General features: G+C 34.2%; 2 protein-coding genes and 1 long non-coding RNA gene across 5 annotated transcripts in view; 2 read left to right on the plus strand and 1 right to left on the minus strand.

The window, feature by feature from the left end:
- Positions 1–16,904, plus strand: part of LOC148169628 (uncharacterized) — a 30,103-nt gene extending 13,199 nt beyond the window's left edge. The window contains exons 2-8 of one of the 3 annotated variants that reach the window (XM_088043273.1): positions 4,813–4,941; positions 5,248–5,335; positions 6,342–6,427; positions 15,428–15,535; positions 15,686–15,745; positions 16,706–16,769; positions 16,819–16,904. In XM_088043273.1, the coding sequence (XP_087899399.1) occupies positions 4,837–4,941; positions 5,248–5,335; positions 6,342–6,427; positions 15,428–15,535; positions 15,686–15,745; positions 16,706–16,769; positions 16,819–16,841 (534 nt within the window). In that variant the 5' untranslated portion in view covers positions 4,813–4,836 and the 3' untranslated portion in view covers positions 16,842–16,904. The remainder of the gene's footprint in view (positions 1–4,812; positions 4,942–5,247; positions 5,336–6,341; positions 6,428–15,427; positions 15,536–15,685; positions 15,746–16,705; positions 16,770–16,818) is intronic. The other 2 variants (XM_088043272.1, XM_088043274.1) reach the window with 2 other exon arrangements.
- A 2,831-nt stretch (positions 16,905–19,735) lies between these two features.
- Positions 19,736–20,341, minus strand: LOC148169630 (uncharacterized). The gene is made up of 2 exons (XR_015770610.1): positions 20,118–20,341; positions 19,736–19,954 (listed from the first exon to the last, which is right to left on the minus strand). It is a non-coding gene; the product is annotated as an uncharacterized LOC148169630 (long non-coding RNA).
- Positions 20,342–22,786: 2,445 nt separating this feature from the next.
- Positions 22,787–26,943, plus strand: LOC148169631 (lipase 1-like). Its single transcript, XM_088043681.1, has 7 exons — positions 22,787–22,962; positions 25,590–25,767; positions 25,812–25,926; positions 25,972–26,218; positions 26,268–26,426; positions 26,478–26,708; positions 26,754–26,943. The coding sequence occupies exons 1-7, from the start codon at positions 22,810–22,812 to the stop codon at positions 26,907–26,909; spliced, it is 1,239 nt and encodes a 412-aa protein (XP_087899807.1). The 5' UTR covers positions 22,787–22,809; the 3' UTR covers positions 26,910–26,943.
- The last annotated feature ends 66 nt before the right edge of the window (positions 26,944–27,009 follow it).

Raw genomic sequence — 27,009 nt, forward strand, 5'->3', positions numbered from 1 at the left:
TCAATACAAATGAGACAAAAAAAGACGCCAAAACGAAAAACACCATAGAATGAAGAAAATTGTTATAGGGGAAAAATCGAATAAGAATCAAGATGAGAAAATGAAGAATGCCTTAGAATGAAAAAATGAAGAACCATTTAATGGAGGAGGCAAAAACAGACTAAGATAAAATTTTCTTATATTTCTAGTAAAACAGGGTATACTTGGTGATCTGCATAAATAGAATTCTCTATAGGACTCTACTTTGAAGTTTGTTCTTAATGTCAGATTATTGAAGGTCCAGTTAATATCTCTCAATGTAGAAATTATCAACTTCTTTCTTTTTTCTCACGCAAATTAAAATTCTAGTCGAGAGATGTCAACTGTCCATTTAGTTACCACTTTCGCCAACAGTCACGTTAAGGATGTTTTGTTTTGGTCAATCTTAGTAACTTTTATACAGGGTCCGGCAACACTTGTGTCCACCCCCAAAATCGTCTTTAATTTTAAAGATAAAATTTTGAAAATTTGCATACGTTCATATACGCCGGGCCCTGTATATTGTGAATGGATTTTACACGATTATTCGTCAAGAATGATTTTTAAGTATAGCAGTTCCTAGATCAAACGCCAAAATCAATTTGAAGTTTCCACGTTTTCGTTTAACGAAAGTTCGAGTTCGTCTGCGAAAATGAATAATTAATTTTAAAAATAATAAGCGATTAGTTAACTCTTTTTTTTAATGTCGACTCTGATTAGCGACTGTCTTTGCAATACTAAGGCTTGGACTTCACTGTAATTTTTAAATCGCAAAAATTGATTACAAATGGCTGTGAAGTCCGGGCTTAATTGGTACTTAATTGGTAATTGGCAATTCGTACATGCGTACATAGCTATTACTAAAACTGAAATTCAAGTCCTATTAAATTGATACCCATACTCCTAGATTATTCGAAATACGTATTTTTACAACTCGAAGCAGAAGTGCTCTATTTTATCATTAGACTAGTTATTGACATTTTTGTTTTATTACGAGGCTTAGCTTAAAAATGTTCTCAACAAGTTGTTCAAATTTACCCGAAACTTTTTTTTTTCAAAACGGGAAAATCGAAAATTTTAACACGCTTATTAATTCTGTTAAATTCCAAAATTTTACAAGAACAAACAAATTTTTTTGAAATTTTGGTTTTTAGGAAGAGCCGAAGATTTCTCTTATTTCATAATACTTTGCTTAATTTCGCTAATTTAATTAGTACAAGAATGACATTTGGACACATTACTATGTTTGTCACGCTTATTAACTCTGCCAATTTCCAAAATTTTAGAACCAAGAACAAGTTCTATTTGTGTCGAATTTATCGTTCGCTGCACATTAATAACGAAGGTGGAAATTTGTGGGTTTTACAAACAGATAAGCTTTACATGAAAACGATATTCAAATGGAATTCTCCGGAAAGCGAGCGTCTCACAATTTACAAAATATACAGATAAAAATACGTGTGTTTATAGAGGTACTTTTGTAGAAAAAAAATCTATTTTCTGGAATCACTTTGCGAATTTATGTCGCATAGGTTTCATAAACAAGACTTTTTAAATGTGGTATCCCCTCAGGTCATTACTCAGTTCTTGGATTTTACATGTTTATTAAACGTTCCCCTAAAAAGTATTTATCTTCCTGACTTTGTGGTGTTTAAATTTTTATTCTTTCATCTAAATGTTTGGTTTGGAAAAGTTGCTCCAGTCTCTACTTTGTGCCCACAACGACTCCATTCTGTGCTTGTCACCCGCCCATAAACCACTAATGGAAACATATTCTTTATTGATGCATTATAACCACCGTTATAAAATCAAATAAGTCCACATAAACTCCCGCCCTTGCTTCTCCACATAAATTTTTACTGTCGACGCGGATCCACCCGGAAAGAATATTTTCAATTTTCCGCATGGATTCTCCGCCGTTTGTATGGATTAAACGCATCCAAAGACAACATTTGCAGCCCCCAGCCAAGCGATTGCACCTGACAGTTTAACCGAATTATGGCCGCCCAGATTCAATCAATATTGACATGTGTGTAATAATGATTTTACTAACACTGTTTTTAGAGCAGGTGCGAACCTAAAAAAACGTTCGAAGTTAGCAGTAATCTCTTGGGGAAACAAATGGAAAGTGGGGTATTTGAGTCGAGATTAGGCACGTGTAAATGGAGGACACTTTAAAAGAATTTATTTGTCCACGGTTTAAAGTGAGAAGAGTTCTTAAAAGCGCTAACTTTTTAAAACTTTCCAGGCTTAATTGATTTTCGGGGCGAGCACTTTGCGAAATTTGCTCTTTCTTGAAATATGGGATGTAATTATGTAGGTGTAATAGAATTTTGTGGAAATATTTACATGGGCAGATGTCTCGCGCTTTTAACTTATTGTTGTGATTTATTCGGGCTAAAAAGCTTAACAGCCACCGATATTTCATATCGAATTGGTTGTATTTACATTTTTATTGCAATGTTGGATTTATTGGGTGTCAATTTCTGCGATATTTATGTTTTAGTTTGTCTGGATGCCATCAAAGTGGCCAGAATAAATTGAGGAAAAATATCAAATTTGGAGTAAACTCGTTTTTGGTCAAGATATCATAAATCCACAATAATCCTATAGAAATTCAAAGAAAATTCGAATCCGAAAAATCCGAAGACTGTAGCATCTAAAGAAGCAATCGGAAACAATTCCCAAGAATGCTGTTTAAAATACTATGGCATTTCTCGTTTCATTTTCTATGAATAACGTGCTTTAAATTTATGGAAACTTCAGAAATAGAATTTATTTAAAATTAATTGCCTCGGCGCGGCGTGTATAGTGTGCTGGAAAGCCACGTTTGGGGTTGACACCAGATAAATTAATTTTTAATAATTTCTATTAACAAGATTTGGACAACCAAAATACATTTTTCATAGAGAATGACAGAAAGAGGAATTTTTGTAAATATACATCTCTTACACTGAAAAATTAGTCTGTTGCTGTTCTGGTAGATAGAATTTTCTAATCCACGAATTTATTATTTTAGTTTGTTTTTACAAAAACATTTTCGTCCTAAACATTCTTCTCCAAAGAAATAAAATTATTAAATTCAATTAATTCTGCCAAATTCAAAAATTTTAGTACCTGGAACAAATTTTTTAGGAATTTTTTATTTGAGAACGAAGTAAAAATTTCCAATATTCGGATTTTTGTTCATTTTAGGACTACAAAAAAGAAATTAGGCCTACTATTTTTGACACGCTTATTAATTCAATTTCCACATTTTTAGAAGTAGAAACAGCAGTTTTAAAAAAATCTCTTTTAGGGTGGACCAAAACTTTCCCTTATTTTAGTTTATTTTAGATAAATTGTACTAATTTAAGGTATACAAGATTGAAATTTGAAGGTGTAATGTAAGGTGTACTTTTGTAATGTTGAGTATTTGTGCCAAATTACAAAATTTTAGAACCAGGAACATTTGTTTTAGAATTATTTTTTTTAGGACAAAGTAAAAATTTCCAATATCTATACTAATCAAATTCGTGATTTTTGTTAATTTTAGTAACACAAAAATAAAATTTAAACACAGTCCGACTTTTGACACGTTTATTAATGAATTTTTTTAGAAGTAGAAACAGAATTTTTAGAAATTTGCAGAAATTTCTCTCATGCTAGATTGCTTTGCGTAATTTTGCTAATGTGTACATGATTAAAATTTGAAGGTGTTACCACATTTGTAATGCTAATTATTTCTGTCAAAATCCACTATTTTGGACCAGGACAGATTTTTTTGTTTTTTATTTATTTTAGGACGAAGTAAATATTTCCAATATTTTATATCAATTAAATCTCGGATTTCCGGTAATTTCAGGAACAAAAAAATGAAATTTGGACACAATACTACTTTTTACACGCTTATTAACCCAAAATTTCAAAATTTCACAGACAGTAACAATTTTTTTAGATTTTTTTTAATTTATAGTGAACTAAAAATTGCAAAATTTTTCCTTAATTTGTCGAATTGCAGGAATATAAAAATTACATTCGACCACTTTACGACTTTTGTCACGTTTATTAAGTCTGTCTAATCCCAAAATTTTAGAAGCAGAAACCGATTTTATTTGTGCTATTAAATTATGGAAACTTCCGAAATAGAATTTATTAAAAATTAATTTCTCCGGCTTGTAGAGTGTGCTGCAAAGCCATGTTTTGAGCTTCGCACCAGATAAATTAATTTTTAATAAAGTCTATTAACAAGATTTGAATAAACTGTAATAAAGTTTTCATAGTGTGAGTAATTTGTATAAACGTACATCGTTTAGATTGAAAAAATTAATTTGTTGCTGTTGTGGTAGATAGAATTTTATAATCCACGGATTTCTTATTAAAGTTTCTGTTTAAAAAGACAACTTCATCCCAAACATCGCTCTCAAACTACTCCAATTAACTTTATACTCCAAAGAAATGAAATTACTCCAATACAATCTAAGTGAAGCAATAAAACGTACTTTTACCTTAAGGTCAAACCTTCGCATCGATCGTTAGATTATCTCTGAATTGAAAACGCTGTTGACATTCATTAATAATAGAACTCTCGAATCGTATTAACTCGAACAAAAGAAGAGCCCATCCTTAATTCTTTCCTTTGAATTTCCAATCTGTTTTGTAAACATCGAATTTGTTGAAACAATCGATCCACTTCCAAGGACTTCAATTAAAAATTCCCAAACTAAACTCGAACAAGTTTAAAGAATTCCGAACTAGTGTTAAAATATTCATTACAAGCGTTCTGTAAGATTCATGATATTAAATTACTGAAAGTTTTTTTCAGACGATGTGGTAGTCATGAAGTCAGCTTTGCTGTATCCTTATGACAGTTACGTGGGAAGGGGCTACTGCAGAATATTGAGCCCGCGTCACGCCGCCGTCACAGCAGCTATATACACATTAGTAAGTATTTATCATACCATCAACAAACCTAACACTTGTAGGGTAAGAGGATTAGTTGTAGCTTCGGGATTTTGGATAATTGTTTTTACATAATCGGTAGGGACAGCTAAGTGCTAAGTGAGGGTTTCCACTTTAGATGTAAATACAGGGCGACTAAATAATATTGGAATAATGCCTGTTTCAATAAAGGAGTAATTGAAATGGAGCTGTAATTAACAGACGTTCGGACGCAAAAATAGAAGTTTTCAAAGTGTAAACACAAGTTTTTCCCCGACTCAACTCATAAAAGTTGTCTTTTTATTGCAGAACATTTCCATTCTCGTGGTCCTCTTATACAGCTGGAGGATAAGTGTAAACATCAAGAAGTATTCCAGTCTAGAAGATGTATATTATGGTGAGTTTCGAATTTATATCCCTCCTTAAGAAGTATTTTATTGTGCCTCTATCGATACTGCCCCAAGTCTAGAATTTTCATTTCAACATCTCAAACGAGCACTCAGCCAATTTTCTTTTATTTGAACAACCAACACGAAAACTTTATGCCGACAATTTTCATCAAACACCTCATAATCCTTCTGTAGAAATACCAACCGATCGATGGCCACATCATAAAAATCCACTTCACTACAAAAAGGACAAATTTGTCGAGAGAAATCGCGTCGGAGATTAATATATCACGACTTTCTGGCCAAATATTTATCGAAGATCGCTACAGGCTCAGTTTATTCTACTCGGGAGGGTTGGGACGAACATGTGTGCAAAATTATTATTGACCGGACCGTTGGCAATTGATGGGGCTCAGACATCACCAAGAGAAAAATCGCAGGGATTTGTTAGACACAAGTTCTACTTTAAGTAGATTACATTTTCATTTCAAATTGAATTCAAAAATGGAATTGTAAACGAGCTTTCATAATAGTGGTGCTTCAAATTTATCTCAATAGTTGTGTAAATATTACTTTGTCAAGTATTACAATAACTACGAACTTGGCGCAACCAGCATTTTAAAGCAAATATTTGCTTTTGCTAAAACGAAATGGTTTTCACTCATTGATTAATTCGTTATGGAAACTGCTGGAGTTAAGGGGATAAATCGATTTACTTCGATTTCACGTCTAATCGAGCTTGCAGTTGCGACTCCGTTGATAATTTTTATTTCCACAACCAAAATTAAAATATTTTCAGCAGTTTAAAAATATGATATTAATAAAGCGTAAAATACAAATGTGTAGGCGCATTCACCATTTTTAAAACAAATATTTATTTCATTGAATTGAAATGTTTTAACTCTGGTCAAACATGATAAATTTTATGTGAAATTTATTTGGATATGGAAATTAGTATTTGTTAACGAATGGAAATAAATCAAAGCAATTTTTTATGATTTTTTGTTGTTGTAGGTGTTCAGATCGCCTACCTGGCGATCATTGGCACTCAGCTCTTCATGATCTTCTTAAGCATAGTCCTCCTCATCGGCATCTACAAGGTAAGAACAGGAATTATTAATACCGACGTTAATTCTCAACTCGGCGTTGAAGTGGCATGGGAAATTATTCGCCAGAAATCGGATTATCTGTTTCAACGGAGCCGTGAAAAATAAGATCTCATAAAAATACCAACACTTTAATCCTCTTGGGAATTAGTAGCGATGGAAACTCGATAAACCCTCTTTAAAACCGTTTCGATTTTTTCGAGTTTTCACCTTTATTTTGCATGAAACCTTAAGAGCGAGAAAATATCAGATTACCTTTATCACACTGGTAAAGAGCTTCCGCATCGAAAATCTTCGAATCCTTTTAAAAAACCTACGGCTCCCAATTGAATTTTTTCTTCGGTGGGATTTTGTCGAAACTGCTAAAATACCGTTCAAAGGATCAAAGAAATTATATTTACTTATGGAGGAGTAGACACATGCCTCCTTTAAATACAGTAAATTATCGATTCGTCTTGAAATATCAAACTACAGGGGCGTGATTTTAAATTTAGAACGTGAGAGGAGTTAATGTGCTCTATATGAGATTTTCAGAAGGTCTGATAAAACACGGACTGAAAAAAAGCTCGGGATCTTTTCCGACAAAACGCTTTTTGAATAGAACACGGTCTATCGGAAATGGAAAGCTTTGATTCCAAAGCTACTAAATTATTCGAAAGGGAGACGAGGGATGAGACCAATTTGCAGGTTTTACCAATTTTTTCGGCATTTAAGGGCGCATAAAGTAATTATTTCACGGGCTCAAAGAGAACCAAATGTCAAAAATCATCGTGGCGCAATATTAAATTTATTGCTTAATAAATTAAATTAATAAATTACGCGGTGCTCAACAAAAGTATTTAATTTCTCGAACCAATATTTTATTACCGAATTAATTAAACTTTGGTTGAAACGAACTAAATTAGTCCATTATTACATAATCATGAGTTTTTCAGTTACCACTCGAAATAAATCAGACATGCAAATATCGTCGGATGCAAAACACAATTTAGCAACTTTACAGAATAATTACGAAATCACGCCCTTGTGGAGACTAATTAAACTTTAATTTATGATTTAATTTTGATTTTGAAGCGTAAATAAACGTGAACCTATTATTTAGTCCGCGAAATTTGATGATAAATTGAATCTATCAACCATTTCCTTGAATTATTAAAATCGCTAGCTGAGAAATGAGCTTCAACTCCATCCATCTTTAGCGATTTTTTGGCAATTAGTTTCAGACCGGTAGGTAAATTCAGCCCCAGAAAAATCCATTCCGCCGAGTTATGTAAACTGAAAAATATTTCAGTGGAAGCTCCCTTAATGTTCCAGCAAACAGAATCTTTTCACGTTAATGGTTGTAATTAGATTATAAATTTTTCCGAATTTTGATACGAAACGACGAGCTCTTTCGTTTTTTTCAGAGGAGAGTGTATTATCTCTGTTATTTATATCGCAATTTTCGTTTTAATTAAATCCATTGTATACAATCGAAACTGCGGAATGTCTAATTTGTAAGCACAAATCACAATAATTTTCTCATAATAAATAAACGTTTTATTGCTTTCTCAGATCTTTGCACTTTGCTTCATTTCCATTTTAATTAACATTTTTTGCATTATCAGCCTTCAAGTTCGTCTCTGTTCTCCTTGGGTCCAAAATGCTTGAGGCTTTTCCTTTATTGATATTTAACTTTAGTTTGAGTCTGAGAGGGAAATTACGAAGATAGTTTTGTTTGTTCTAGATCTATGTAGTTAATTAATTCTGTAGAAAAAGTGGGCATAATTTACACTTAGCCGTTGAGAGCTTTTATTTAATTCTCTCCCTAATTCCGCTTTTTCCCTAGAACAAAACGAAACTTTTGTTAGATGCAATTTGTGGCAAGCAAAGTCTTTATTTTCTCAGCTTCGCAGCACTCTGGAAAGTGTCTCTCTAGGGAAATAATATTATCCACGCTCAATATTTACAATTATTCCATTTACGGTGGTTTATCAGTAATAAATCGAAATGCCACGCTGTAAATATTAATTGTACGGCAATAAATTAGTGTAGACAAAGGCACTGAATTGTTTTAACACAACAAAACTTTTAGTGATATTATCGAGCTTCGAGCACGGAATATTAAAGAGTTATTATACAGCTGGGAAAAGAATCCAGGGTACATTCAATCAATGTATTAGATCGTTCAATATTTACATGGTCTGCAAGGAATCCTGTTTGAATAAGTCAACAGATGTTTCTGGATAAGATGGTTTTAGCGACGTTGACACAACAAACGCAAAATCGGACCTGTTTTTTGCCACTGCGTTTGTTTAGGATGTCAGATTTCATCAAAGTTTAAATAGAAGAAATACTTTCATTTCAACATCAAAATTGGCACAAGTAAAGTAACCCCAGGCCTCCATCGTCTTTGTTATACCTCAAAATTTTGCGCCTCCGGCTTCTTTTCCCCGACATCAAACGGCCCCTTTTAATTTTATTACAACAATATGTTGTTTCTAAGTGGTTCAAACATCACTTAGATGCACTTAATGATTTAACCCTTGTGTTTCACGCTTGAGAAACTTAACATGTAATAAGACATATGTGAGCTTTGATGCGAATTATTGCTTTGAAAGCGCATATTCCCTCCTCTATATTACGCCCTAATTGAATTATCGCACGGCTGTGAACAACGCTGCATTGCTAAATGAAAAATAATGAGATTCCTGTAACCAGAAATTATTTTATATCCTGGTAACGAACTTCACTGGTCGCAATCACTTTAAAAAAGTTTTAAAGCAGCTCGTAATTGCTCGACTCGTTAAAACTCATCGGATGAACAGTTTCTTGGACAAAAGCATTGTCACAATATTCTTCCAACGTATCTCAGTCACGTTTTCTAGCGGAAAAAGTCTCCGAGTTCGTAATCGCTTTTTTAAGGCGGATTTCATGTGCGGAATTTTACACGTTGGTTTAGAATGATTAAATTACTAAACTGAGGCGTTGATTGTGTTTGTTGAAGAGACACTCTTGTTTGTTCTTCTGTAACATCCACGTTGTGCGTCGTCCTTGTGGCTGGAGATATTATTAGCGAGGAGATATTGTACTAACATGATACTGCCGCTTTTATCGAATTACAGGAGATTCTATTTGATTAAAACGGTTCATTAGACAAGAACTCATGTTGGACGGGGAAATAATTAAATTTGTGACGGTTGTTAAATTATAATCGTATTAATTCTAACGTTTTATAGCCAATGGACAAGACACAAGACCACAACTAACAATTCCAAGCTCGGCAAATTACTATTTTTAAATCCAGTTAATGAAATTATTAGCAGCGGTAAATTGTAACGGTTCATTGTTTAGAGCTACGTTTGCGGAAAATTGTGGGTTTGAGCTAATTAAATGGCATACTCTCTCGACTGAACGAAATAAACGGTCGCAATTTCATCCTGCTCGAGATTCAGATTGCGCCAGATAAGTGAAAATTTAAAGTCCTTACATGCTTAATATCGAATTGTATTGAGAAAATTGTGAAAATGGTGGATGCGCCGGGCTTTTTTTTTATTTCACCCACATGAAATATAAATTCTCTCGTTAACAATCGTTCCGAGAAAAGCTAATAACACATTTTAATATCTCAGAAATTGCGACTTGAAAAATTCAACCTAACAAACAAAATAAAGGGGGCTGAATATTAAAGTTCTTCAGTTATTATTGTCACGAGATTCGCCAAATCTCCCGACACTTGGCGCGGTTAAATTTGGGAATGTTAGACCGACGAAAGCGAATTAAAATTCCTCCCTAATCACGATTTGAAGTTTATTAACATTCTTTCGCAAAGCGCCTTTAATCTTTCTTTGAGCGCGCTTTTAATTTTAGTTTTTTATAAGTCACTGTTTGTCCCTTCGTATTCCTCGCACGCTTTGCAAACATTGTTATACTGCTAGATTTGATTCCGTTCCCCCGACGAAGGCTCTATTTGTTCACTTTGTTTGCTATTTGGTTTGTATTCCAGTTATATCGATGTCGCAACTTTGTGAAAAACCCGAAATTATAACCATTTAACTTTCTTTCAAAAATGCAAAACTCCGCAGAGTGCTCTCTCATTTTCTTCATTGGAGCCGGAAGCAAATTGAAAATGAAAGAGAACCTAACGGATGTTTAAATTGAAGTTGTCAGTAAAAAATATGCAAATATATGTTAGTATCGCGACGTTTCATTTTACGTCGTATAAACGAAAGCAGTCACCTTTCATACGAAAGCAAACCATTATTTATACAACGGTGGCACTTCACGACAAAGAAAAACATCGAGAAATGTAATCAATTGTGACATTTTTATCGCGGCGAGTGGAAATAAAATGTGGCAGTTTTCATCAGGGGATTTACAAGAAAAATTAAAAGTATGCTCCATGCGGTGTCTCAGATGCTTGTTGATTTATTTTATAACTGCCTTTCAGTGGATAGTTTTTCCACCTAAAGAAACGTGGAATAACACAGCGCAGGAAAATGCTTTGTGTGGGAAATAATTTCAGAGTTAATTTCAACTACTTTTTTCTATTAACTGAAACACAAAAGCTTTGTGTTTGCGTGATATTGTAAGTACAAAGGTCTAAAATGTTCTAAACATAATTTCATAGGAGTAGTAATTTAGAGGCTGTTTTGACCAAATTAATATGTTAATTGTGTTTAGATCATTGTTTTGGGGTACCAAATGGAGGAACTAAATTTTACTGTTCAATTAAACGTTGCTACAACATTTCTCTCTGTGTGTTGAAAGCTCCATGAAAATGTAAACCTTTTTTTCCATTTTTTATCAGAATTTTTGCTGTCTGACTTTTTAATTACATTATATGCAGACAGGTTATAACAAATAATTGATTGTTTGATTGCGGCGCGTTATGTATCTTGTACTCTTTCAATTAGCGAAATTACGAAATTTAATCCAGAATTTTAAAAAATTTGACTCTGCCCTAAAAACATTTTTTTTTAAATTGGTTTTAAAAATTTTACAGTGTTAATAAGCATGCCAAAACTAATAATTTTCTTAAATTTCATTTATCTACTCTTTAAATTATCGAAATTACGGAAGTTAGTCTTGAATATTTGACATTTTTGTTCGTCGTGAAAACATTTTCTTAAATAATCGGTTTCTGTTTCTACATATTTGAGATTTAACAAAGTTAGTAGGCATATTAAAAGTAGTAATGTTCTCAAATTTCATTCATGTACTTTTAAAATTAGCAAAATTGCGGAATTTAATCTAGAATATAAAAAAAAAATTGACTGAAAACAAAAATTTCCGAAAAATCAGTTTATTGTTCTACAATTTTAAAATTTGGCATCGTTAATAGGCATGTCTTAAGTAGTAATGTTCTTAAATTTCATTCATGTACTCCTAAAATTACCGAAATTACGGAATTTAATCTAGAATATTAAAAATTTTAAGTTCGTTTTGAAAAAAGACATTTCCAAAAAATCGGTTTCTTGTTCTGCAATTTGAAAATTGGCAGAGTTAATAGACGTGTCAAAAGTAGTAATGTTTTCAAATTTCTTTTTTGTACACCCAAAATTAGCAAAGTTACAAAATTTGATTTTGAATATTGACACATTTTGTTCGTTCTGAAGACAAAGATTTCTAAAAATTCAGTTTCTTTTCCTACAATTGTGAAATTTGGGTAAGTTGATAAGCATATCAAAAGTAGTAATATCCAAAAATTTCATTTGTGTACATACTTTCGAAAAACATTTCATCCTTGTGCTCCTAAAATTAGCAAAATTAAGAAATTTAGTCTTTTATATTAAAAATTGTTGTTTGTCCTGAAAACAATTTTTTTTTATAAAATTCTTTTACATATTGAGACAGACAATTTGGCAGAATATCTCCTAAAGAATTATTGTCATTTTTCACAATGTTTGTCTTGTACGACAGTGTAGCGAAAAAATTTACCCCGAAAGTAATCAATCACTTCGTCTTCATCTATGTTATCGATCTAAAAACTTAGCAACAAATCATCCGGGGAAATCTCTTCTATTTTTCTAAACGCCTCTGAATTGAGTGTCGGTTCTCGACCGGTAACAAATAGCTTTTTAGATAAATGACCGAAAGTTTGCATGACCACTATAAAGAGTCGTTTAATTATTAAAAACTCAGCGAAAGCTCAGAAATTGCGTGTGCTATTGAAATTCGTAGTTACCTTCCCGGTGCAAACAATAATGACGAGAATTAATTGGCTTGTTGAGAATAAAGCGTCGGAATTTCGCTCAAAATGCAAACAAACAGCCATTAAAACACTCGTTTGGGTTCGGAAAACGGCACGGAATTAAATTACAAATGTTTGGACCGAAGATCGTTGATCGTTTTTATCAATATCCAGCAATTTTTGCTAACAAGACGAGTTTAATTACGGCTCGGGGCTGCGCATTAACAAACAATTTTAGTAACCCCGTCATGTTTTGATATTAATTTTGTAATGCAGAACACGGAGCTGAGATTAGGTATCAGGTTCAGCAGTGTAACTTTGTCGCTTCAGGGGAGATATTAAATGTAAACACTCGAAGGCATCGCAAATTCCGATTTTTATCACTCATAACAACGTTAATTTCCCGGAAACTTGCCGAAAAATTGGAAAGGTCAACTTCACTTCAGCCTGGAGGAATTCGAAACAAGTTCGAAGGGTTCCTGATCCTGATGGATGGATAAATTGGACTGTTCCATGGCAAGTTTAGTGTTCTAATCACGTATTTAATACGATTTGGAATTCGACAATGAAAACTAACGGACGAGCATTCAAATCCAATTACGAGAGATATTAAAACATGAAAAATTGAAAATAAAAACATGTTATGGAGCAATCATCGAAGCGGAATTGGAAAAGAGGCGAGTTTTGCACCGTTCGTTTTGATTTTTGGGATTCAGTTAGCTAGGAAAATGTTTAAAGAGCCCGCAAGTGGAAAAATTAACAGTTCTATTTTTCTGCAGGGTTTACGTAATTTTCAATATATGCAAGTACCTCCTTCAAAGTTTCCACAATTTCCTCCGCATTTGCATCTAGTCGGGATTATAAAGTAGTCACGATAACAAAGCCGGAATATCATACTCCAGTAATGAAGTTCCTCTATTAAATTTTATAAAATCTGGACAACACGTTTTAATGGAGGCTAACTGGGGCTTTTTAGCCGCGCAAACTTGTAGAGAATGATTAATTTACGACCGCTTCATGTTTGCTCTAAATCTGGAATTGTATACGTTTAAAGTGCAAGCTCTATAAAAGCTTTTCCGAACTATCGCCTTCAAATCCGCAATTAAAATTCCAGTCGCAACCTTGGTCATGTGAATTTGTATTCGCCGTGTTTGTCACATTTGAAATGTAAATGTACTCTTAGCGTTTTTCTTGTGGCCGAGACCACGTAATCAGCACCATAAGAATGCTGACGGTGACTTGGGAGCTCGAGGAAAATTCCCGAATCTTATCCCTGGAAATTCCAAATTTAAAAGAGTCGACGTGGAAGTCATCATTTTTTGGTCTCATATATCGTAGCGTTTTTCCAGTTAAAAAGAAAGAGAACTTACCCAAACTTGGAGTTGCTGCTAATCGAGTTTCGAGGAAAAAAAGACGAGTTCGTCGCTCTACACGAATTTACATCGATGGTCGAAATTACGCGATGAAAATAGAAATAAATCCTCGCACAACAACGCTTTATTTTTCCAGAGGGAACTCTTAGTTATAGCCATACATCATCAGGTTCATAAAATTGTGAAAAACGTTCTCTTTCGCACATATCGGTCATAACTATGAAAAACGGCACAGTTTCTCAACTCCCCAGTATGTTGATTTAATCCCCAACTTTATTAATCTTAAATTCGGATAAAGAAACTCAATTTATGAAGTTTTATAATGTATCGTCGGAGCAAAGTTTAATTTCACGTCAATTATCTCAATCATTTTTGCTGAGACATTGATTTATGACGAGAGGATTTTTTTGGTGTCCGAGAAGCGATTTCCGGGTAAATTGCGAAGAAAGCTTCCTACCGACAAGATAATTTTAAAAAGGTTTCATCGATGAAACATTTGAGATGGGATCCAAATTTCACGGGACATTAGTCGGCTCGGAAAGGTCACAAGAGGAGGAGAAATATTTGGATGCAAAACGACCTCAATTTGTTAATCAATTAATTTCAGGCGTGTTACAGTAAACGCAATAGTTCATCCACTTGGCCTTATATCGGCACCTCTGCAAAAATTCCGCGTCATTAGTTTCGGGTTATCCGTTCTGGGATCTCTCTCGTCTCTTAATTACATTTCCAGATGTTAGCTTTTTGGGTAAACACTTGTTACAAAATCGTTGGTGTTTTCTTTGCAACCCTCAAAATTGTGTCGATTAATTACAAAACCTGCTGGCGCAAACACGTCCTAACAAACGTAATTATAAAGTAATTAACCGTTTTCTTGAATCAGTAATTATTTGTTACGTTTCCAAGGGAATAAATCCCCAGCGCCTGGAACAATATCCGTTATTTTTATAAGGTTCTATAAATTACAGCCCGAAGTAATTTTTCCGTCTTGTGCTTAATGAAGTGTTTTTGAAACGTGATCGATGAGTTAATTAAGCAGAAAATGTACAAGTTTATGCTGCAGGTCATTCGTGGCACGTAAAATCTTAATGGAGTTTCAAGGAGACATCGGGATTACGGTTGGAACGTTTGCGGATTAGTACGTCCTTGACATTTCAATCTTAATTTATTTTTTTTTTATTAAATTACTACTGAAAATTTCATTTGAGGGAATAAATCTCCACGGATCTGATTTCCGATGATAAATTCTGGAGATATATCATGAAGGGAATCGAGGATTTTGTTAAAAAGTTGAGAAACGAAACGGGGAATTTAATTTGAATGTTTCAGAAGGAACTTTTCCATGAGACGATAGAAGTTGCACAAACATAGTCCATTAATTTATCGATGTTCTAATAAAATATTCTAGAACTCGGAATTAAATTTTCAAATCAATTATCGTTGTTTCAGGAGAACATATCATTCGTGATACCTTGGATAATTGGGTTTATAACTTTCATGGCGTTAGAGGCCGTCGCCATGGTCTACTCCAACGTTCTCAGAGACCACGTAAATAGAGTGAGTGACATAGTTTAAAGTTTTTAAGCCTAAATCCTTCAAATACCCTAAAGTTGTGTCTGCATATTTTGCTTCCAACATTGGAAGCTCCCTCATTTTTTCATTAGTTAATTCCCATTTCCCACTGCAATGTAATCCATTTTCTTGCAGCAGTTCGACGCTTTGTGCAAAGCGGAAATGGCGTTTTTCGTTTCGAGGACACTAATTAACGTAAGTAATCTTCTCATCTCCAATTTCGTTTAATACACTATCGATCAGTGTAATATTACAAAAAACTACATTGTTATAATGATGAATGAAGCCATGTCGAACACCCAACAAGATTGATGGAATAAAAATAACGAAAAAAACTTTGTAAATAACAAAATCAATGCACAATACTAATATTCAAAACAAACAGACAATTCAATAAAAATTTCATCAAATTTAAGTCATCTACAGCATCGACTTCATAAATTTTAATTGGCAGAGGCACTGCACGTTCATTTACATTTGGAATTTAAATCTGAAATAATTTTATTTGGCTGCCAACTAAAAGCGGCACTGAAATGTCTGCAATGTTTGCATTTTTACAAACGCCAGCTTTATATTTGCATTTATGTATGCATTGTTCGAGTGCAATGTTTGCAATGGGGCGTCATTATGGTGCAATTAGTGCAGCGATGAAGGCATTGTCCAATTACTGAATTTGCTCTAATGATTGATTACAAATGTCTGTGTTAATTAATGCGAGGTTGATATTTAGCACTCAGAATATTTGGAATGACGGCTGAATTTAACAACCATGCCTGTAATAAAAGTTTTGGGCGTTGATCACATTGAAACCACTTTTTACGGATTTTTAGTTTTTTTTGGTTGCCGCTTTTCACGGACTCAATCAAGGTAGATTTTTTTCTATTTCACCTGACTAAACACAGAAATAACGAACCATCCAATATTCATGGAATATGCAAATTTGTAAGGATGTTGCAAAAATGGTGGATGCGCCAAATCTGTAGCTTTAAAATTAATATTTTATTCCTCCCCAAAATTCATGAAATGCGGCTGTTTTCTGCCAGAATTCATCTGTCTAAACATAGAAACAATAAATCAAAGTTTCAAATAAAAATACGAAACAAGAGGCAGGAAGAAAAATATTTGTAAAGCTTTGAAATAAATTTGTTTTTCCAGGTGGCGGCCATCAGCGGTGTGATGCGCTTCTGCAACATGCTCCGAGCCGGAATCACCTGGAAAGGTAAGTTTAGCATTTCTACCCGCCAAAAATTCTCTTTTTTTGCGTGTAGGTCCCGAAGTCATCGAGCTATGATGCAGGAATTCTTATCCCGACGACGACGACCGAGGTTACGGTTACGACTCTGACAGCGACTGTTCTCTTCTGGTGGGAGTGTCGTCTTCGTCGTCCCGAGGAGGCTCCAGCGACAGCTCGGAGTTCGTCTGACATATCCGTTGTGCCAGAGGCTAAAATACCAAGAGACTTTCATCTTATCGTGCCAAGATTTAGAAATCAAAATTCGAGTTGATCGAATCACACTGTATTGTAAATAGCGACTGGGGCAAAAATCGCGCTGGTTAATTTTGCTGACAATAACACTAAATGGTTTTGTTTCGTTGTTAAATAAACACCAAATTGTTTTGTGGCTCGTTTGGTTTACGTTGTGAAATATGCAAAGCGAAATTATATTTTTATGGGCGCTCTGGGGTGATGTAATAATATATTCCTAAAGTGAATTTATAACAGTTTTGTGTAAATAATATGAAATAAATATCTACAAAGACCGAGTGTGTTTTTTGCCAAATTCCAAGTTAAAACCTAAGCCATTTCCCAAATTACCATCGCTCCCCCTGTTTCGGAATCGGTATCGAATTACGCCCCAGTGGCAAAAGCACTTGTCGAAATTCGTCCCTTGGGTCCATTTCACGATCACCCCTATCTCACAGCAGATTATATCCGATTTAACCTTGTTTCGAATTTTAATCATGCAGTGTCTGAGCGCATTAACCCTCCATTTCACTCATCTGTTTGCTTCCACTCGCAATGTTGTCACAAGGGAATAAGACATTTCGATTTTTCATTGTCCGTAGTTTAGCGAGATCTTTTTGTGCTGACGAAGTATTAAAAGGAGGAAAAACGCATTGTGCGGTGTCAGACGTCGATAACATTCTCTTCTAAGGAAAGCTGGCACCGAATTGAACATTGTTGCTGGCGGCGGGACTCTAACAAAGACATCTCTGACTATTTCTGAAAGCCTCGAATCGATCACTCTCTAATTGGATTTGCCCAAGACTTTAATTGGAGCTTGTAGACAAATCTGGTAAAGATGGATAAGTGAGAATCACAAGTTTAATTTGAAAAGTTCGATCAAGAGTACATGTGTCACTGGACTGAGAATTTAAAGAAAAATTGTTTGCTAGAAAACTTTCTTAGTTGGAGTTCTACTGGGACTAGCTCGAGAAAGTTCCGATTGAATTACCAACGTACCTGAGCAAAAACCAACCAAGACGAGGTCCCATTTTATTACAACAAAATCAACGAAATTACTTTCGCATCGTCTCTTTCCAAAGATCATAAATCAAAAGGACACTCTTTGGTAAATATTTAAAGCCTCCCGGACTCACTTAACCATCATAATGTACTTACCCTCAAAGTTTGCTTAATGGCGACTGGAATTTAATGAACGTGTCGTCAAAGTTAGTCCTTTTACTTAAAAGGGCCCGATAAGAAGTTTATTGTAGTAATGAAATGTTAATCTTTACATCGTTTGATGTTCCAGAAAATAATTTCCTACGTCTCAAGTACTTTTGTTCTTGTTGTCACGTTGAGGGTAATTCCCCTAGAGAAAGTTGATGTAATTTTACGATTTTGCGCTCTGAATTCGAAAGAAATTTGCTGTCAGCAGAACAAATATTTAAATTCTCGAAGAGCGTATTTGTTTTGATAACAAACATGGAATATTAAGTTTTTTAATCGCTTTCTCTGTGTTTTTATGTACAAATTTGGTATGCAGTAAAAGGGGCAATAAAAAGCGGCCAGAACCTGAGACACACCCTGAATTTCCACAACAAAAGATTGAGTAATAAAACAAGGGTTCATCATAAAGCATGTTGAAGATACGGTAACATATCACACAAAATATAATCTAATGAATGTAGCCCGAGACTACGCAAAAATTTGTCTTTGTGAGCGAAAGAATTTCAATTAATTCGAGATGCTGATTGGAAACGGAGTTTTTATTGTATAATGAAGAAATATATTCCAATTGGAGCAGCTTATTAATTTAATCTATTTTAACAGCGGCGCTCTTGAAATTTCCTTCAAGTTCAAGCAATACAATCTCCTCAACACCCTGATTTATGGCCCGAACTTCCATGCTTGAGCCACAAATTACGAATCTTCTGCACTTCATTTGTCACGAAGCGGTGGACCGGAACGATTAATCCGGAAAAATCCTTTTTATTTTAATAAATTTTCTGAAAGAAGTTGCTTTGAAATGTACGCAAATGAGACGTGATTCTTCTACAAAGAGCTGAATTTTCATTTGAAAGCTTTCCATGTTAAGCGTACTTCAGACTAACGTTTCTTCCTTGTAAATAATTCATTCTTAGTTCTTTATAGAGCACTAGTTCATGATTTAAGATAATTATGGGAAAAGAATGGATCGTTTGTCAAGCATACGTTCTGATATTGTAGAATCAATTGAGTTTGCGACGACGAAGCAGTTTGCTTGCCGGAAGGATAAGCAGCAATAAATTCTGACGACTCCGGTGTTCTTAACCGGAGCGGATGCCTGAGTAAGCAACAGGACCGGAACGGGATTTTTAACAACATATTGGCAACGAGGAGGCACAGAAATTCTCACTTTTTAGTTTAGTTCCATTTAATTCAACTATTCGTTGTCCTAGAAATTTTTTAGAAAAAATATAAAAAAAATTGCGACCTTTGCAAAGCCTGGAGCACTTTTAACTTCCTCATATCCGCGACCACACTTTGTGCTTCTTTCCTATTTCAAAGTTGGGCATTAAATTATTATTAACCACTTTTCCTGCAGTCTTGGAACCTCGTCCTTTTGACTTATTACCACCTCTGACATGTCTTTGTCGCTTTACGACCGCCGTCATAAAAATAAGCTGTCTAACTTAACAAAAGGCCAAGTTTTAATTAAGATTCTCTCATTTTCGATGACGAAATAAAAAACAGCACAGTCACAAGTTGTGTTTTAATTAAAGAACTTAACGTAGAAAAAGTCGGTATTTTATGCCCAGGTGCAAAAGAGTTTTCCATTTCAAGCGTAAAGTCGTTTAGTCGTTGCTATATATCATCTACATACATTCAGGATGTAGCGGATGCAAGTAGTTGCCGGCAACACAACCTCTTGCACTTCTACCGAGCTTAATGCAAGTTCCAACGACTCTCTTCATGACCTGGAATCAATTAAGATTATGACGGAAATGTTCAAAGAGGAAAATTAGCGGGTTTAAGGCGAAAATTCATAGAAATCTGAAAATAAGCTCATTTCTGGAGAAAAGGGTATGCAGATTCTGCTTCGAATCACACAATAAAATAAAATTAAAAGGTTCCGCTTACCTGGTATTCCATGTGACACGGCACTTCCTCCTGCAGATACTCGTCCTCGTCATCGACCTGCATAGTATGGATTTTTTTCGCAGGAATTTCATCATCCACTAGAATTTCCCTCGGATGTGTCATAATCCCCGTCATTAACAACAGCAAAACAACGATGCTTAAATAACCCATTGAAACCTACAACCCCACTCAACCTCCATCAACCCATTTCCCCAATTTATTCCTACAAGAATCCCATCAAGTGCTTGACGCTCCTTGGAATTTTTTTTAATTAAATGAAGCTGTTTTCTTATTAGTATTGATTTTGCGACCGCAGCCTTGAAATCAACGAAACGGAAATAAGGATTTGACGGATGCATAGTCGACAGATGATTGATGCTAGACGCTCTCACATGAAATACAGCCAGGATAAAGGAGATCCTGTGTTGAGTTCTCCGAAAACATTTCCAGTACAGTTGTGTACCTGGAAACATAACGTTGGAGGTAATCAACTGAAAGAAACATTCTGTAATTTTCGTTACTGTCAGCGACTCCTTTGTCCTGGAGTGAAAGGAGTGACATCTGTGACATCAATAAAAAGAGCCTGAAAAATTAAAGAGAGGCGATATGACAACACGCCCCACACGTTTAATTACAAACTACGCTAGCTAATTACTAATTTCACTTAATTGAATTGAAGCTGGTCATTTCTGATGATGTTTAGACGATCTATAAACTTCGCAAGACCCGAAGAGTTAACGAGGTGTGATTGCGTTTCTTCGGGTAATTGGATAAGCAAAGTGACAGCTTTTATTGAATTTTTCTGCAGGTGATAATTTAGTTTGACTTTACAGGACTAAAATGTTTACAATTTCGTTAAGTTAAAATGGTGGATGCGCCCAAAAGTGAAACGACATGTTTCATCAAATTTTACTGCACATAATTCCACCCTCCACTCATCAATCACCAATTAAATTAAATTGGTCTCATTTGTACGCATAAAATTTAAAGCCGATAATAACACGATTACAACCGTGTTTATTGACTTTTAAACTTTAATTTCATTACGTTGAAACTATAGAGCAATGCAAAAAAAATGAGTGATAATAATTACAAATTATTATTAAATAAAAGTCCAATGTTTGTGAATTGTTTGGAAAACCACCGAATTAACAGTAATCCTGAGCTACACAAACACATATAAATTGTTATGTTCGCTCAACAATAACATTTCTAGATAAATAATATTTCTGTTCGCCTTTGGCATTTTGTTACAAAAAGAGAGCTGTGTTGTTCTTGGACTTTCTTAAATCCAGCATGCTTGCGTGTGGTAAAAACGCGTTGTGCAATCGAAGAACAAGATAATCCGTAGAACCGGAGGCCATCGCAATCAACTAGTTTAATGAGCAATTTCCTAATCAATTCTCGCCAGCTTGAAACAGAAGCAATTAACAATACACTTCCTCTAAACTTCATCAATCTGCGAGTTTCAACGGAAGATTAATTGATATTCATATCTCTGATTCTGTCACACATCGATTCTCTCTTTTAACTGAATTTGTAATCTTATTATGGAAGACTACAGTGCAAATTACAGCGAGACGCGAGAAATCGTTAAATATCTTCCCGATCGCTTAAGAGAATTTGATTTGATGACATCTAGGAAACAATCTGAATTTTAAAGGAGTTCGAACAAATTTGTATGTCATAAATTATTCATTAATAAAATAGAAACGGTTAATTGGAAATTGAACAAATCCCAGCTGAATTTTCATTTCGCAATCAACACTGGAATCATTGTAATTATCGTGATCGATGGACAAATAACACCTGCCAAACTCTTGCTTTGTGGCTGTTTTAATTGGAGCTAAAAAGCGATTGTCACCGAGATATTTGCAGTTTTATTGCATTCACTTCAACGGTGACAAGCAGATGTGGCGTCCGTTTTAGAACGAATCGAACTGGTTGGTGGTGGAGAGATTTGACTAGTGCCAGTTGGGAGTAAACTGCGGTGTAATCAGGGCAAATAAAATATTCAAATATGAGCCAGGATCATAACAAAGGTAATTAGGGTTTCGTGACTTTTGGGGGAAATCAATAATCACATTGAAAATTATAGAGGGTACGAATGAAGGACAGAGCACATCAACCAAAATTCTTCTCCTTTCAAAATATGGAAATTAGTTTCCCTGTAAACAAACATATGATTGCTTATTTGGCCTCAGGATAGATTTCATCGAATTTCAAATTAAAATTAGCTGCTTTAATTTTTCGACCCGTTATTTACCGAAGTAAGAGTTCGCGTTTCGCGGATAGAATTTCACAATTAAATATACATACATGCAAATAGAGCTCATTTATAATGAAGTAGCTATGATTATGAAATAAAAAAAATTGAATATCAATTACCGAGAGATTTTTATATAAATGGTAGCACCATCTACGTTCCTTGCTGAGAATAAATGTTGAACTAAAACAGGGTTCTTGTCAAATATTGATTTTAGCCGAGTTGTACACCTTATTTAATCAAAATCAAAGCGAATTTGAATTCAAGATGTGATTTCCCAGATTACTCTCCTTAAACCTCTAAGTCTTGAATAACCATAATAGTGGTAATTACTTTAACATTTGGAGTCGCTGAAAATGTTCGCTTTCTTTTCGTCGTCGTCATATGTATTTCATTCATACCACCACTGAACTTTGACGAGTAAAAATGCGTCTGCGGTGTTTCTTCTTTTTGTGTACCTTGCAAACATTTTCAACTTTAATTATTACCAAAAATAATGTTTGTACAACTTTTGGGGGCTATTTTTTCCCTGACTTCGACAAGAATTGTTACTATGACCATGATACCACTTTGGAAACTGTAAGTTTTTTCTTATTGTAGTTCTTATTTTACAGTACCGTAAAACTGGTTCGTAAATTAATCGGTATTCGTATTCTTAAATTAATTGTATTAATAATTACAAAAAAAAAATACAATTAAAGAAGATCTACATATCAGAAAAAACTGGAAAAAAAGTTGCACAGTTGACTTATTTGGGCTTAAATTTGATAAGCCAAAATAAATAAAAAAGTGCAAAACTGATGATACTGTCGTTATGAGTACGTTAAAAAAACAAAAGCTTATTTATGACTTAATTTAAGGCTGTTTGACACGATCACATTTTTTCTCAAATTTTTACGAATAAAACTCCAAAATTATTTATATTTTTGTGAACAAGCAAATGTTATGCACTACACTTTGTTAGAACGTTATAAAGTGTAAAATATGATAAACTGATAAATACTTGTACCTAGTAGGTAAATACCATTAAGTTAAGAGCTTTTCTTTCAATTTTGACAAATGAGGATAATTTAGGTTTCTTAGTAAAAGAACAATAACAAAAAGTGCATTTTATTCACCTTCGGCCCATGATTAAACAGTGCACTCGTGATTAAAATTCCACTTACTTTACACGTTTAGGAATCTCCTAATTGTTTGCAACTAAAAAGTTTGGGCGGTACAACAATATTAAAAAATGTTTAAAAGGAGCTGATTGATTTTTGCTCTTAAAAAAAATAAATATTAATTACATAATAATGTCATAAATGTCATAATAATGCATAGTTATTTTATCCTGGCTGGGAATAAAAACCAATTTATTTACACGTTTTTCAAGATACAGAATGTCCGGAAAGTTGCGCACCACCGTGAAACTGTATCATCGGACAATGTCATAGATCACCGGAAAAATGTTAAAAAAAATCCATGTCTTCAATTTTTCGGTATGATGGGTTGAAGAGGCAAAGTTTGATGTGAAAATTAACGATTTCTGTGCAATAATTTTACGTTCAAATGAATCTGTTACCTAAAGGACATTTTGCGCAAAGGCATGCTGCAAAGAAAATCGGAAAAATCTTGTAAGAAATGCCTGAAAACTGTTAACAAGATTTTTAAATCAACAATCTCGATCAGTATGGCATCGTTCAAGTGAAACCATAGTTACAGAGACTCTGGATTTTTTTTTAACATTTTTTTTTTACTCTGGGACACCTAATTACCCCCTTTCAAGGTGGTGCGCCACTTTCCGGACAGCCTGTATAATGTTGTTTTTCTCGCACTTTATTTCTACTTGTTTCCAGGACAACGTATGTTCAAATTGCTTGATTAATTTGAACATGAGTTTTGAAGTTATCCTTTCACAGGAAAACAGGATCGGGAGAAAAATTTTGTATTCATTTCAGGAATACACATTCAATCGAAGGATTTAGCAGTTTTTTTTGTTATTTTGCTCGTTTTAAAGACTTTTTAGGTTTATTAGTTTATTAAGTACCTTATCGCTCGCAATGAAAATTCCCATTTTTTCTTTTTTAATTGACATTACTAATTCGAAAACAACTCCTTGTACTTCGATATAGTTTTAGTTTTTTGTTCTACTCATTTTTATTATTAAATATTTAAACATTTGTATGATAAACGAGCGATAACTACAAGCTTTTTTCATACAATTTTATACGTCATGGGGCCTAATAAGGTACCATAAACCAGGAAATTCTTTTTAAAAATAGCAAAATAACAAAAAAACACTTCTAAATCCTTCAACTGAATGTTTATGCAAACATGCAAACATGAGTACAACATTTTTCTCCCGATCCTGTTTTCATGTGAAAGGATAACTTCAAACCTCAAAATCAAATTAATTAAGCAATTTGAACACACTGCAACTGCACACTTGCAATTTGAACAACAAGGCACGCATGGCTTTCTAAATGCTAAAAATTTGTCACTGCTATCACTTCTATCAATTCTTTTAATGCCTTAATTGCAACCAACAGAGGCTTTGGATAAAATCTAGTATTATATTCGAGTGTAAGGACAAATTATTCACTCCAAAAAAATTTCTCTCGATCGACGATCTCGAGAATAACTGATTTTTGTAGTGAATAAGTTGCGTCCTTACACTCTTATATAATAAATATCTATTGTTCCCTGTGGCATACGGAACTACGTACAATATATTTTGAAAAACGAGTAAATAAATCGATTTTTATTCCCGGTCGGGAGAAAATATATTTTAAGTGGAATGTAATGTACGTAATGATTTTGATGTACTTATTGCACATAACCAGTAGATATAAAATGAGTATGTATTTGATTTTCTGATTTAAGTTTAAAAATCGATTTGCGTTTTACAGATCAATTTTGAATATAATTTCCTAATCGGGACCGCATGACGCATAAATTACATGCAAAAAGCTTTTAGTTATCGCTAAATGCTCGTATATCATATGTTTTAAAACCTAATAATCAAAATAAGTTGAACGAAAAGCTAAAAGTATATCGAAGTACAAGGAAAGTTGTTTTTAAATTATTAATATCAATTTAGAAAGAAAAAATGAGAAGTCTCATTGCGAGCAATAAGGCACTTAATAAACCAGGAAATTATTTTTAAAAAGAGCAAAATAACAAGATGAATGAGTCTCTTTGTTTAACCAAAATTCCGATTGCAGCCAGATCTTATTCTAAAACACACGGGCGTTGTCGAAGTCCACCCGGTTACAACAGACGACGGTTACATACTCACCATGTTCCGAATACCGTCCAAGACCCAAAAACCTGCGATTTTATTGTACCACTCCATCGCGACAAATTCCCGAATTTTCTTGTGGCAAGGCAACAATTCCCTAGGTAATAAAACAAACTGTTAACTTGTACCAATCTAATTTGACTAGCTATCACTCTTTGGCGCAACGGATTTGATGTATGGTTGACGAATGTTCGAGGAACTTCCTATTCTGATAAACACCTTTACTTGACTACTCAAGATTATAAATACTGGGACTTTGGGTAATACCAATGATTGTCGTTTTTATTATTTTAACTGAAATTTAGTGCTCATGAAATGGGTGTGTATGATGTTAGCACCGAATTAAGGCACATCAGAAATAAAACCAACAACTCTCCTGTTATTTTTTTGGGACATTCCTTGGGGGCGGGTGTTGGTCTGATTTACGCAACGATGAAACCAGAGGAAGCTAAAAGTTATCTGAAAAGCATGGTACTCGTGGGAACACCTGCCTATTTTGACCATGCGACAAGTGCTTTGACGTGGTTAAAACCATTCTTGGGGCTTCTTGAGGTAGGGTTTACACCACCTAACACCGTGTCAGGATAATAGATTTTTTTAGAATTTAACAGCACTGATTCGAATGGGGAGTCCTTTATCTTTTATCTCCACTTTGCGACGACTTGCTAGGATCTTCCTACCTATTTTTCCACCGATTTTATTCATTACACATCTTGTGGTCTATGCGATGTGTGGCTATACTCCTGCTGAAGTCGATCCTGTAATTTATTCACCAGTAAAATTTACAATTCACAAACTAAAAAATTTGTAGAGCTTTTATAACTACAACGTTGCGATGTTTCTTGATAATTTCTCTTGGAAAACCCTTTTCCACTTTTTACAAATCAGTCATCATCAGCATCGATTTCAATTGTATGATTATAGCCCAAAAAAAAACATGGAGATTTACAAAGAAGAAACCGTCCCGAAATATCCTTTGGATAAGATTTCAGTACCAATCTTCTTAGCGGGTAGTAGGAACGACACTTTAACAACCCTCGAGGTACTATAAATGCTTAAACTTTTTTTATTGTGTTTGTTTTTGCAGGATAGTGAAACGTTATATAACGACCTTCCGGCAGAAGTGAAAAGTTATGGTCTTTGGAAAATTGATGGGTTCAACCATTTGGACTACCTTCTTGGGCTACATCGAAATGAAATTTTTAGCAATAAGCTAATTGAATTTTTAAATCGTATAAATTGAAAATTAGTCGTTCAACCTTCATGTCATTATTTGTTTATTAATTTTACATTTAAAAACTTGTTTTCACTTACGGTTTAAGTTAATTTACTACTTGTGTAAA

The sequence above is a fragment of the Gnatocerus cornutus genome, chromosome 8 (genome assembly GCF_029298725.1).
Source record: "Gnatocerus cornutus isolate USDA-ARS CGAHR chromosome 8, icGnaCorn1.1, whole genome shotgun sequence".
Taxonomy (NCBI): Eukaryota; Metazoa; Arthropoda; class Insecta; order Coleoptera; family Tenebrionidae; genus Gnatocerus; species Gnatocerus cornutus.